Source organism: Heliangelus exortis, chromosome 1, assembly GCF_036169615.1.
Source record: "Heliangelus exortis chromosome 1, bHelExo1.hap1, whole genome shotgun sequence".
Taxonomy (NCBI): domain Eukaryota; kingdom Metazoa; phylum Chordata; class Aves; order Apodiformes; family Trochilidae; genus Heliangelus; species Heliangelus exortis.
In genome coordinates this window covers 40,582,060-40,596,512 of record NC_092422.1, presented here as the reverse complement: position 1 = coordinate 40,596,512, position 14,453 = coordinate 40,582,060, and the positions used below count along the sequence as shown (strand labels likewise).

Here is a 14,453-nt window from a genome sequence, read left to right as displayed (position 1 = left end):
TTCAGATCTGTCTTGTTTTTCAGGAAGAAACACAAGAAGTAGGGTATAGATAAAGGCTTTGTTCTTGTTAATCTGTTTTATTTTTCCCTCATGCTGAATTTCCCTCTTCCTTCCAGGTTTGACTAGAACCATTTCATTTTTAATTTTATTGCAAAACCTTCTCAGGCCACCACCATTCTTCTAATCCTGCCTCCAGGCATTTTGCTCAGGTGGCATTCTGCTTCCCCTGATGCATCCCAGGAGCCATATGTTCCACCTTCCTCTTTCTAAAACAAACCTCTCCCCCTAATGACTGCTTTTCTAGGCAGTTCAAGCAAACACTTATTTTTTCATGTTGTGTTTGAATTCTCTCTTCCCTCCAGCACAAGAAATCAGTACCTCCTCTTCTGTTTCCCTCTCTTTTTCTGTTTTTCCATTTTTTCTAGTCCTTCCCATCTTGCTGATGGCTCTTTGAGGACCAGTTTCAGCAGTTCTGTTTCATTTCTCCTCCCTTATCTGTTAATATTTCTAACCTGCACTTGTCATCTCCTCTGCTGCTGTACATCCTTCTCCCTGATGTCATTCATCCTAGTGTTTTCCATAGCACTTTCTTTCAGGAGCATCTCTAATGTCACAGAAGCACAGAATTGTTCTGGTTTAAAAAAACATTAAGATTGTATAGTGCAACCTTAAACTAACTACCAAGTCCAGTGCTAAACCATATTCTTAAGCACCTCATCTACACATCTTTTAACACCTTCAGGAGGTTCAACCTTCCTGCACAGCGTATTCCAGTGTTTAATAGCTCTTTCAGTGAAGAATTTTAATATCCAATCTAAATCTCCCCTGGCACAACTTGAGACGATTTCCACTTTTCCTGTTGCTTGTTACTTGGGAGAAGAGACCAACACCCACCTCACTACAACCATCTTCGAGGTTGTTGTAGAGAACAATAATGTCTTCCCTCAGCATCTTATCCTCCAGACTAAATAATCCTAGTTCTCTCAGATGTGCCTCGTGAGGCTTACGCTCTAGACCCCTCACCAGCTTTGTTGCCCTTCTCTGGACTTGCTCCAGCACCTCAATATCTGTCTGGTACTGAGGGGCCCAATACTAAGCACAGTACTCAAGGTGTGGCCTCACCAGTGCCAAGTACAGGAGGGACAACCATTTCCCTTGTCCTGACCACACTATTTCTGGTACAAGCCAGGATGCTGTTGGCCTTCTTGGCCACCTGGGCACACTGCTGGCTCGTATTCATCTGGCTGTCAGCCAGCACCCCCAGGTCCTTTTCTGCCTGGCAGCTTTCCAGCCACTCTTCCTCAGGTCTGTAGTGTTGCCTGGGGTTGTTGCAACCCAAGTGCAGGACCCACCACTTGTCCTTGTTGAATCTCATACAGTTGGCCTCAGTTTATTGATACAACCTGTCCAGCTCCCTTTACAGAGCCTCCCTACTCTCAGGGAGATCAACACCCCCACCCAGCTTGCTGTCATCTGCAAACTTAGTGAGGGTACACTCCATCCCCTTGTCCTGATCCTTGCTAAAGGTAATAAACAGAACTGGCCCCAGCACTGAGCCAGCCCTTGGCAACTCCACTTGTAACCAGCCACCAGCTGGATTTAACTCCATTCACCACAACTCTTTGGGCCTGGCTTCGAGCTATTTTTTACCCAGTGATGTGTACTTCAGTCTGAGACATAAGTAGCCAGTTTCTTCAGGAAAAATGCTGTGAGAAACAGTGTTGAAGGTCTTACTAGGGTCCAGGTAAACAACATCCACAGCCTCTCTCTCATTTACTAAGTGGGTCGCCTTGTCACAGAAGGAGATGAGGTTCATCAAGCAGGATCTGCCTTTCATAAACCCCTGCTGACTGGGTCTCATCTCCTGGTTGTCCTGCACGTGCTGCAGAATGCCATTCAAGATGACCTCTCCATAGTGTTCCTCTTTTCTGGCTTCCAGTCTGCTGCTCCTTTCTGCTTTCTGTCTTGCTTCCTCTCCTGTTTTTTTACTACCAAGGTCTTCCATTAAATCAAACCCTTTCTGCAGCAGATGGGTTTGCAGACAATTAGCTCCTGTATGTAAGAGCTGCCAGCAGAATCCCATCAGGTCCTGGGCTGTGTGTTCTGCCCCAAGGGTCAGGGGGCAACCAGAGCTGAGGGTATCATGGTACAAAAGACCCTTCTGTTAGACTGATGTTTTTTTGCAGGATAAAAACCTCTCCGTTCACCTACTGTGAATGAAAATAAGGATCGAAAGATCTTTAGGAATTTGTCAACAATACATAATTAAAAGGTAATCAGAGGATGTCACATTGAGCATTGGTAATACTACACCATTCATTTACTAAATCTTACTAAATTGCTATAAATTTCTAACACTCTTCTGGAATCCCACACACCCATATATGTGCACACACATGCACTCAGTTCCTTGCAGACTTCCCCTTCCCTGACCTTCCCTTCACACACCCTTTGGGGACAAGGCACCCCAGGCAGACCTCCAAAGTGGGGGGGTCTTTGTGTGCTTCCCCAGCACCACCAGCCCAGCTGTGCAACCTAATCCTTGTGTTACTTCATATGCACAGAGCATAGTAATGTGTTAGGACTGTCGGGGCCACGTTAGGGAGAGGTCAGGAGCCAGGCACAAGATCCTGTGGACACTGTGGGTCCAGCCTGCACCTTTTGCCATCCCTTTTGAGATGGCAGAGATGAAGTTCATTACCTTCAGTGGTCACCAGTGCTTTCTTGTCATTCAAAGGTTTAAAGAGCTCTTAGAGCTTTTATTCTGTGTGCCGTAGGTGGTGACCACTGGACATTATTGTATATTAAAGTATTCCATAGCATTAAAATTCCATGAAAAACTCTTTCCTCACCTTTTTTTTTCTCCCTGTGTAGCAACAGTATCCCTTGCTGAAAGGGATAATTAGAGGCACCGCAGGTAACACCACCTATAGTTAAGGTTTCATAATCCTTTTTTCAGTTGTGGAAAGCCCGTCTATATGTTAACCGTTTAGGATAACATTTTCCATGCTGCATATCTGCCTTGGGCTATTTATTTTTTCTTTTTTTCTTTCATTTTGAGGAAAGTTTCAAGAAAAAATTCTTCTGGTCTTCCTGAACATGAGCATAGAGGAAAAAAATTGGATTTTCCAGGCTGAAAAATTTATTTCAGCTTTTTTTTGGTGAAAAACTCTTGAACCTCTGTGCCATGAACCTCATGTGTGGTTTGGACTGTTGTCGGGGTTTTTTTTTGGTTGGTTGGTTGGTTGGGTTTTTTTGTCTTCATAATCACTTGGTTTGGGGATCTGAAAACAAAAAATGAATCTCTTTAAAGGGTAGTGCAAAAAAATTGTGGCTAGGAAGAGGCAAAAAGGAGATTGGAAAGGGCTTGGCAGTGGGGAGCGGGCCAGGATGGAAAAGAGGCATAGGAGAAAATAGGTGGTGAGATGGCTGCTGCAGTGTTAGTATGTTCAGGAGAAGAAAGTTGGAAAGGGTTGGAAACAAGAGGAAGGGGGAAGAAGCAAAAGGATAGAAAAGAGATCCAGGCAGGGTGAAAAGGAACAAGGCAGACAAGTGGAAGGGCACTCCGTGGCAGCAGCACCTTACTGTACAAACTCTGGTCCTCTTAGCTTGAGTTTTCCACTACTTTGCTCTCAGAAGATGTCCCTGAGTACCCTTGGCAAATCATGCCTCTCTAGAGCAGGGCTTTGCCAAAGATGTTATCCTTAAAAATTGTTTTCCATAGTTCAGAAGAGTTAGTACTTTCATTGAAGGGCCTTTTGGAAGCTGCCTTCTGATGATAGTGCACCAAGGACCCATGGAACTCTGTTATTTCTGGGGGTTTTGGGTTCCCTTATGAGTTTTGAAGTTTTCAAAACACAAAACCACTTGCAAAATCCAGCAGTCAGAACATTACAAATTCACATTTGCCAACTGAACTAAATCAGCTTCCTGTGTATGCAAACATCCATAATGACATTGGTGTGGGCTGTTTTTATTTTAGTATATCTGTGTATGGACCTAGCAGAAATACACAGATCTTTTCTTTTCACAGTTCATGCATGCCGGGTTCCTCACTATGGATACATTAATCAGTAGTAAAAGCAGTATCTCTTGCTATAAAATTTTCTGCTACTTAGAACAGATAATAATCCTAGACTACATTATGCACTGCCCTTTTTGGGTTTATTTATTTATTTATTTATTTATTTTTAAATTTTTTTTATTACAGCCTTTTATTTCTGCCTGCTGCAAAGTTCATACCACAAAAGTAAACACAATTTGTAGTGCAAATTTAGAAATTTAGAGAGCTGTTCTATATGTTTAAACGTGAGATTATGTCTTCTGTTTGTATAAATTATGCTATGGAAGAGGCTCTTAATTAAAACCAGTAGTGTTGCCTTTTTCCATTCATATGAAGAGATTATCCTGTCTACATTTTAGTAAATGGTTATTTTGGATTTGACTTGCATTTAAGCAGAGAGTTTCCAGTTCAGCTGTAATATTTTTATAGTTACAGACAAGAATCTTCTGCTGCTCTGTGTATTCCAACCTGTAAACCTCCACCCTCCTGCTCCCCTCCTCCCTCAACAAATGAAGAATCTCTCTTCCTCTGTTTGCTCAGTTCATCTAAAAGAAGTATTAGTGTTTTTTGGAAAAAAGAAGTGGGCAGTGGCCAGCCAGGAGGAGAATCAGACAAAGGAGAGGCTTGCATTCAGGGTGGGACCTATGTTACTGGAGATGGTACATGTACTTAAGAACTAGAGTAAATAGTAATTCTTGCCAGAATTGAGAGTTAAAATACAGGTTAGAAGATGTGCTGTGGTATCTGAAATAGAGAAGGATGTTTCTTGAAGACAAAGTAGCCTGTGTTGACTGCAGAATCTCATAAACAGTCTTCTCCTTATGTCTCCAGAAAAGTCCTATTTCTGGTGATGACTTACTAGCATCATGCTTAGATTTTTCCACTACAGAAGCACATACTCTTCTAAGATTTATCAACAGTGGGTTTAAGATCATGTATGGTTTTGGCTAGGAGAGGGAAGTGAGGTAGGTGTGTATTCCACATTTATTTGTGAAACCCAGCCTGAGAATTATAAGGAAGATCTGTGGTCCCTGCACCTTTTGGAAGCTGTTAATTCCTTCTCTTCCATATGAAGAATGCCTCTGGTCCTTCAACTCTGTACTCTCTGTACACTCACCGGGGCTGATCTTTAATCTAGTTGCTTTCTTCCTCCAAATTTGGATCCAGCAGAAACACGTGCATAAAACTTCTCATTTATTTTATCCCTGCCTCGGGTTTTATTGTGCCTTGGACCAACCTGCTGGAAACTTTCTGGTGTCTAAAATGTCTCTAGACTGTTGCAGTATGTAAATTACAATCTGCTACTGTTTTGTAGTGGCTTTGCAATATTTTATTTAGTATCATGTATACTCTGTCCTCACCGTTTCCCCTGTTCTCTTTTGGTGATAGAATAATCATATACTGGATGCTCAGTGAGGGCTAAGTCTCAGTAGTCTCAGTACTTTGATTCTTGTGTAGATAAGGTCTTGTGGCAATCAAACAGCTTAGAAAGAGAAAAGTCCTTTGTTTAAAAAAATAGTATTTTGTGTTTGAGTATACAGCCCAATGAAAGAGGTGCTCAAATATGTGCATATATTACATCCACACAATCACCCTCACCTCTGTATTTCTCCTCACAGCTATTCTTTTACAGATTTATGGCAAATTATTTGACTGGCGAAATGATTTTAAATATTGCCCTTGATTGAATTATAGCAATTAATATTCTCTGGAAGATTAGTTACACTGTGTGTTCAGTGCCAATTCCCATTCTCTGTGAACCACAGCTATGCCGGGTGCAGTTAACTGCTCTAGCCATATAGTCCCATAAAATCTCAATAAAATCGAAAAACTGTGGAGTATGGGTAATCTTACTATAAATTGTAGTAAAAATTACCCCTGTAGACTCTATATTCTGACCATTAAGTTCATGGATACTGCTGCTTTGTACATAAAGTTTTATGAAATAAATCGACCAATTCTGCTGCCTCTACCAGACAACAAGCTGTTTTGACTGAAAATCTGATAGGTGCTCTCAGAGTGTTTTCCAACACATAAAGCACTTATAATGAACTTTAAATAGGGAGAAAAATGCCATATATGTGCTTCATGCAGTATGGACCAGCATAGGAGAGAAAATAATGAATGCCATAATTCCCACAATAAGTGCTTTTGTTAGATCCATAAATCCAGGATTTAGTTTCCTAAAACACATTAAGTAAACTCAACTCTTAAGATTTAGCCTCCGAGAGTTTCATTTCAAACAGCATGTTTACATCTGCACCAGGAAGTGTTATTTTCACTGGTCAAGAAGTGCAGTGGTATCTCTGATGTTCTTTTTTTGACATTCTCCTGCTGAGGGACTCGGTGTTGGGCTCCTGTTCTGTGTAAACCTGCCAAGAAGGGGAATGTCTGCAGACATCCAGCTACAGCATGAGGCTGAGATTTCACAGATGTAAAACCTGTTTTCCAAGAATAAACTAGCAGGATAGAGATGTGTTAGTCCCTCTGCTTGGTGTTTGGTCCACTCAGATGTAGTTTTTAATAAGAGGTGTTTCAAATAGTTGCAGGTTAAGAAAGAGCGAGAGAAGTAAATGTTGGCCAGCAGTTGCTTTCTTGCACTATTTCAGGTATTGAACTGTATCAGATGCCAAATGTAGAGACTAGGGTTATAGTTAAGACACTACAATATTCATAACTGTTTTGATGATGATTACTGTGTCCCCCTGTGTATATATCTTCTCCAGATATTTTCAGTAGGTCTCTAAGGCAAAGAATAATTTTTTTCAGCATCATTGTGAGAGACTAAAATGTCTCTACAGCAGTAAACAAATGTTGGCAGCAGGGATAGAGGGAGCAAGTGAGGCAACACAGTGCTGTTGCTGTAGTCTATCTTCAGGTACTTCGTGAGATCTCACAGACACTTTAGTTCCTCTCCCAGAAAACCAAAACATGACCGAGTCACATGGAAAAGGCTCCTCTGCTCCCCTTTCCAGCAGGAGTGGCTCCACAGCTCAGTAGCCCATGGAGCTACATTTGTCTGGCAGGGTTGGTACCCCAGCACGTGGCAAGACAAGAGATTGAGCTCACACCACCCAGTTCCCCTTTTTGTCCACTGAGCTGGGTGGTCTCAGCATCCCTGATGTCACCCATCTGCCTCCACTGGGTGTGTGGGTGGGTCAGGGTGGTTGTATTTGCAGTGCATATGCCTGAAGACAGGAGGTGTGAGGCTCTTCCCCTTCCCCATGTCATCCAACTGCTGATGTCCTGGAGTCTGAGAGAGGATGGGGGCTGATGAAAATCTACAGTTAGGTGCCATTGGGTTGTGGGCTCATTGTGAGTGACTGATGATGATGATTATTATTATTGTCAAACAGTATTTTTGACGATGGCAGATTGTTGCATGTTGTACTAAAGCACTGGTGCCATATAATTTTCTTAACCATATTTACCAATACTGTCCTCCTGGGAGTTGGCATCACATGTTGCTGTGTTACTTTAGTCCTTCCGTGGACACACCTGTGTGTAGCAGCATTACTAATGAGGTTCTTGTAACTTTAAATGTTGGGGTGTCAGGTAGTATTTGTTTTTTCATTCCTAATGGAGGTTACTACAAAGCAACCATTGCTTACAGCTAGGGATCCTCTTCTTTTAGCTGCTGAACACCAGCATGCACTGAAAGCAACTGGAAAGGAGTTTCTTAGAAAGACATTTGGCAGGAGCATGCATGACTCTTTCTTGCTTACTTGAGGTGCCTCACGTTTCTGCATAATTTAAGCTTCCAGTGCAATAAAAATCTGTGGCTCTGTTTGCCAGAACAAACACGTCACACGGGTGTGGATCAGAACTGGCCAGCCCAGCAGGGCCTCTCCACCATCCAGGCTGACATCCCACCTGGCACGGACCTTGGCATTTCTCCCTGTGCTGCAAAGCTGTATAACTCTGCTTGTGGCTGGCAGGGCTAGTGGGTGGCTGTCAGTGCCACTTGGAAATCCCATCATGAGCAATCTCTTCAATTAGCTGGTTGAATATTAGGCATTCTTCAGAAAAAGTAGGGTGGGGAGTTTAAAATATGAAAAAAAAACCAGACTGAATTTGGAAATCCCTTCAGAGAGCAGAAATGGATTTTAAATTATTTTAAGAGAGCAAGTGGTTCAGATATTATTATCATGTGGCCTACCTGTGTGTTTATTTACAAAGTTACTGGCAGAGGTTCACATAATGCAGAAAGATGAATTTTTAAGATAAAGTGAGCCAGAGGTTTCAGTATTTAAGGATGCCAAAATTTTCTCTCTGCTTTCACACCAGCAAATACTAACACATAATGAGACATTTCAGCATTACTTAATACTATGTGGCTTAGCTATAAAGAGAGGAAAAACTCCTGATGGTTACTTAGTTTTCTTCTGCTCTTAAATATTTGATTCATCTTTAACCCAAGGGGCTCATGTTTGCCTTTAAATCAAAGATAATGTGTAGATGTGAAATTACTTCTGGTGGGTTTTCATGAGCTGACTGATGGGATGAGTTTGCATCCCTTTCACTCACAGGAAATTTGGAGAATATAAATCAGGTTGTGGTAACTGAAAACTGCCAGCAGTGATAGCAGAATGTTAGTGTACATGCCACCAAGGGCCCAGATTTAAGCCACCTACAAGCATCCAAGTGCAGAATTTCTGATGGCTCTTGCCCTTGCCTGATGAGATCAGAGCACTTGGGCTGCGTGTCCCTAAATAAGAGCTGGAAAGAAGCAAAGTGACCAGAACATAATTGGGTGGAGCCCAAAGATGATAGACAGGGAGTGGTGTTTACCCAAGAGCTTAGTAACATCAGGATGTATGTGAGAAATGAGAGGAGATGTGCTGGGCTCTCATTAAATTTAAATCTGCAGTTCCCCCCTTCCCAAGAGATGCTCTGATGTGGACAGGAGCACCAGTTTAAGAGAGTGGGGAAGGAAAGAAATACTTTGATGGCATGGCCCTGTGCTCAGGTTATTCCTCTGGGAAGGTGGAGGCTGCAGTGCTGTTCCCAGGGGTTTAGCTTCCCTTAGCAGCTGGCAGGCTGGATCCTTCCCAGAAATTTTGCTTCCATGACATGGCTAATCCTGCACTATGTCAAAACTGACGCAGCCCTGTGCCAGAAAGCACAAATTAAATCAGTCCTTGTTAGAAAGTTGCTGTGCAAGTTTAAATCTCTTCCAGCATTGCATAAGGGGCAATTTTGTCCTGAGAAACAGGATCAGGTATTGTCTGGCTTCCACAGCCAGCATAAATTTGAAAAGCTAAAAACTGTTCAGTTTGATAGAAACAGAAGCAAGCTTGTATCTGATCCAGTTCAGACTTCTACCTCCTGGCAGCTGACAGTTGGCAGATACAATATTAATGATGGTAGACCAAGTTCTGGAGTATTTACAGGCTAGAGTGTGCCTTACATGAGACCCATTTGCACATCTAACTTTAAAACAAATGCAAAGAGTGAATGCACTCACATTGCCCAAAGGGAAACTCCTTTTTGGTACAGTTTGGCAAAAGAGCCATTGAGAAGTGATTGCATCTATGTACTTGGATCAAGAGCAATTCTCTGTATTTTCTTTAGCAAAAAGGGTCATTGTTTCATGAAGCTAACAAGGATGGAAAGCGACGTGGCTGCTTGCAGCCTTCAGCACTTGCAGACATTCTTTAATAACTCCCCTGGCTTGCCAGTCTTTTCAGCATGGAGTGCTAACAGCTTGCTTCTGTAGCTCCTGTGCACTCTTTCAATGACACCTTTGTCCCACGAAAGCAGCCTCCGACTCATTTCTTTTTGCTTGCCTTGCCTGAGCCTCATTCACGCTTCACAAGCCAGCTCACTTTTAGTATCTGAGCTCTATTAATGAAATGTGTCTCCCTGTGACAGGACTTGATTCAGTGGCCCACCTGGGTCCCTTTTGGGCCAGTTGTCCTAAGTTTAAGGAAGAGCTTGGTCATCAGGGCAAGCGACAGCATGAAGGGAGGTTGAAACGCTCTGGCATGTTTTGTGGGCTTTACTCCACCTAGCTTGGCAATTGTATTCAATTGCTAACTTGTTCTCCACCTTTTTCATCTCATTTGTTAAATTATCTCTTGCTTGCATCTCTTCATTCTTTCCAGTTTTGTGTTCATTACTCCAATGATCTTGATTCAGTATTTATGAACTGCTGCTGGTATTTATAAATGTTGGTGCCAGCAGTTCGACAGTTTCTTTTAGATGTCCAGGAGAAAGTCCAAGCTGTTGACATAAGTAGGAGTAATGAACTCTGAATGTATAAAAATCCTGTACTGCAGTTTGCACGCTGTAGTGAGTGGTGAGGAGGAGATACCTGTTAGGCTTTCAGCCAGTTGATTCTGCACATGGCTCATTTTGGGCTGGAGAATAGCTTTAAAGGCTTTCTGTCCTGCAGCAGCTGCAACCACAACCACAGAGATGAGAAAACAGGGCAGTTTACACCAGGTGGCAGCAGCAAAGCTCAGCCTTCTGGTTACTCACCTTGGCTCCCCAGCACCAAGTCTGCAAGCTGAGAAGAGGTCACAAATGGAGAAGGGGACAAAAAAGGGTGTGTATGTGGGCTGACATTAAAAAATGAGGGAGTAATCCCTGGATCATTCTCTAATTTAATTACAATCTTTAGCTATGTTCACTGCAAGAATACAACAAAAAGTGTTCTTGAGTTGCCTGCCTTTGGTTTTGCCCACTGCTACCTCTCCATTCCTTACTTTTTGTTCTCACCCTACTCAAGTGTCACAGCACCTCCTGATGTGCTCAAACATTGGCATTTGGTGGGGGGAACCAGACCCAGTGGGTCAGATCATCCCTAGGTTTAAAAGCACAACCCCACTGGCGATTTATTTCCTGTCTTAGGAGTGGACAGAGTAGGATTTACATCTCTGCGTGGAAGTAGAAAAAAGGTAGCATTTTAATATAATTGAGATTTTTCATCCTAGCACATTTGTCTGGTAATCTAAAAACACCACCATGTATCATAGGAGTCTCAATATTATCTTCAGAGCTGGTAATCCACAATAATACTGAAACAGTGTGTCTTTTAAGGAGTGTAAGTACATAAATTTTTAAATTTTCATTTGTACTGCCACTTTTTGCATAGGTGTATTCACACTTAAATGATCAAAATTTGTGTATGATATTACAGACTAAATTATCTAAAAACTTTCATGATTTCATGGTAGGCTTAAACACTAAGAAAGTTTCTGAGCATGCCACTTCAAACTTGCTGTAGTGTAAGTCAGACTAAGCAATAGTAAAGTAAATACAGGGGTTTTTTTATGGTTTTAATTTTATTTATAAACATTAGATTTCACAAAAGCATCATGTATAGCAGTGTTTAAATATTGGGCAGATAAAAATGGATTTCCTTATAGCAAGATTCACTTTATGAAAAAAATGAAGTAATGAGAGAGAAGTAATAATAGTCTCATACTTCACGTTGATTTTAAGAAGGAACATAAGGGAACAAGACATCCTTAGAAACAGCACTTCTGTCCAAATAGTTCTCTAGGGCTAAATCTGGTGACTAGGTAGTTCAGTTCCTCTTAAAAATCAAATATTCGATTATCCTTAGTGCTCAGGTATGCACTGAATGCTGTCATATGTAATTCTTGACTTTGAGAATCTCAGTCAGAATGTAGCTCATTCTAAACTTAAAACAATTAAATGTTTTGAGCATTTTCTGAGTTCTGTCTCATGCAGGTCATTGTTCATTATCAAAAGTCTTTGAAAGTATTTATCACACATGAAGAAGCAATAAGCAGTCCAAATGTAGTTCCAGAAGGGATTGTTGCCTCGGCTTACTGGACATATTTTAATGGTATTTTCTTTATGAAGTACTTTAACAGAAAAAAAAAGTGCATCTGAAGGGTACTTTTAATCACTCGTCTTATACTCAGAGGTGGTTTCCAGCTAAGACATAAATTAAAATTTAATACCAACTTTCCCTCTGAGTCATCAGTCATTTGGGGACTATTCATCACTGCTGCTTTTATGGCTGCACAGCTCCTGGAGTATCTAGAGCCCTCCCATTCCTCAGTGTAATTCAGTCCCTTTTCTAGAGTCAGTGAACATGGTAACATAACAAACACGGCAGAATGGGAAATTTAGCTGTGACTTTTGGAGCTGCTGTCTAGCCATAGGACCTGGCTGCAGTCCTGTGTAATGTGCTCTAGATGATTCTACTTAAGTGAGAGTTGGACTGGATGTTTTCTAGAGGTCCCTTCCAACTCTTGACAATTCTGTGACTCTGTGGTATCTCATGATGGACAGTCAGAATCAAGGATTGCTTCTGAAAGTGTTGCTGTAAAATTTATGTCCAAGTGTGCTGTGTTGTGCAAAACAGCCCTTCTTTCCCTTTGCTTTCTGAAGGCGTCCAGAATAAGTCACTTGAGGCTAACTTGAGGTTTTGATGAATATTGTATATGCAGTTTTATTTCAGGTCTGCTGGGTGTGTTAGTGTCGCCTGTGTGTGTTTGCACGCCTGCATGCTGCTGGGAAAGCTCTCACCTCCTTGTAGCACCACCAGAGAGATGCCTTGGTGAATCCCATTCCAGGAGCTCAGCAGGAGCAGTGCCATCCAACCTGAGTGAGCGGATGTGTTGTGCCACCCTGATGTTGTTCTGGGACGAGATTAATTTCAGCGCACTCATATTAATCCATTATATGTCTCTTTCCAGCACAAATGGACCCCCGAGGCCTATCTCCCAGACAAATTAAAAGTGACAGTGATGATGACGACCTGCCAAATGTGACCTTAGATAGCGTTAATGAAACTGGATCTACGGCGCTCTCCATAGCCAGAGCAGTACAAGAGTAAGTATCACATTCCCAGAGGGAGATCAGCACTGCTGGGGTTCTCCTGGGCTGATTGAGACAATGGCTCCCAGCATCTCTGCAGGGCCAGGATACCTCCCAGCATCTCTTCTTCTGTAGCTTTGTGCCCTTAAGGAAGAGATGGCTGTATCTCTCGTCTCTCTCTGGCTCTTTTTTTCCTTTCTTTCTCCCCATCCTCATTATTAGGTAAAGTTTCAAACTGGAATTGTTTCTTCTCCTTTGTTTACTTGCAAAGCTTGCCATGTTTTTCTGTCCTCTCCAAAGCCAGAGCAGGTTAAGCTTTCAGTCAAAAAGCATGGATTTTTTTTCTTGACTTATTTTGCAAGGAGCTTCTTCTAGTTGCTGTCAAATAGGAACTACCCACATTTCTCCTGAAGGACAGTGTCATTGAAAGGAAATTATCACGGGGCTTTGAACAGTTTTTCTTTCGCTGTTATTTTTCTGCGTACTTTTACTCACTGGATGGGCAAATCACTTCTTAATGTCTATATTACCTGTTTAAATAAAAGGAAAGACTTCATCATGAACATTAGCAATTCTGTAGATGAAAGAGCTTGCTCAGTCACTGTAGCAGCTGGAAAGGAACCAACTGTGAGGTAAATAAGTATTAATAACCCCATTTTATAGGTGAGGAAAATGAGGTTACGCGTAAAGGTCACCCTGTAGGTCTGAAGCAGAGCTAGAAATAGAACTGGAGCCTCCAGGCACTGAAGCCTGTGCTAGACCCACAAAACACATTGCTTTTTTTGAGAGGTTTAAAATATGGGCATTCTGGATGTTATTAAACAGGAAGGGGTATAATAAAGGTCGTTAGACATTGTTAGGATATAATATTATTACAGATGCATTTTAAATGCCTTATATAAAAATACCCAGCTTTGTTGTTTTCCTGGCCATCAGTAGCTTTTGGACTGATGTTTCCAAAACCATCTTTTATTTGCCATGTTTGAGGGGGGACTGCTTTTTGGGGGATTTTCAGCAGACATCTGCAAATTCATTTTCTTGTCAAGTGGAGTAACCTCAAAGCTATATGTCCTTTAAGCAGAAAGGGCATTTTCTGTGGGCAAGGCCAAGCATTTACTCTCACTGTAGTTGGAATGTTCCCCTTCTGCTTGCAATGGAGGAAGGGAAGGTTTCTTCACCAGGAACACTGCTGCTTGATCAGCAGGCCTCACACATATTTTGAGTTCACTAGTTACAACACCAGACCCTGAAGTGCTAAGTATTTTTTTCTCAGTTTATAGCACACATAGTAAGCCAGAAAAATAAAACAACCCATCGTGATCTTGCACTAAATGATTCTGCTTAATTAATGAAAAAGAGGTAGCGTGAGGTGCTAGCAAATACTTCTAACATATTGCTAGCAGGCAGATACTGTTCTCTGTGGTATATATTACTTGAACACTTAGAGAACTGGTCAAACCATGAAAACCTTTTTTAGCTTTTCCACAATGCATTCCACGGTTTGTGAAGGTAAATGTGCTAAATATTAGTTGACTGGCTTTGGAGCTTAAGAATTAAATTAAGAAATTTAATAATGTAACATCAGCTCATC

General features: G+C 41.7%; 1 protein-coding gene across 13 annotated transcripts in view; it reads left to right on the top strand.

The window, feature by feature from the left end:
* Positions 1–14,453, top strand: part of KLF12 (KLF transcription factor 12) — a 249,071-nt gene that overhangs the window by 156,722 nt on the left and 77,896 nt on the right. For all 13 annotated transcript variants that reach the window (XM_071741198.1, XM_071741127.1, XM_071741143.1 and 10 more), the window contains one exon: positions 12,742–12,877. In XM_071741198.1, the coding sequence (XP_071597299.1) occupies positions 12,742–12,877 (136 nt within the window). The remainder of the gene's footprint in view (positions 1–12,741; positions 12,878–14,453) is intronic.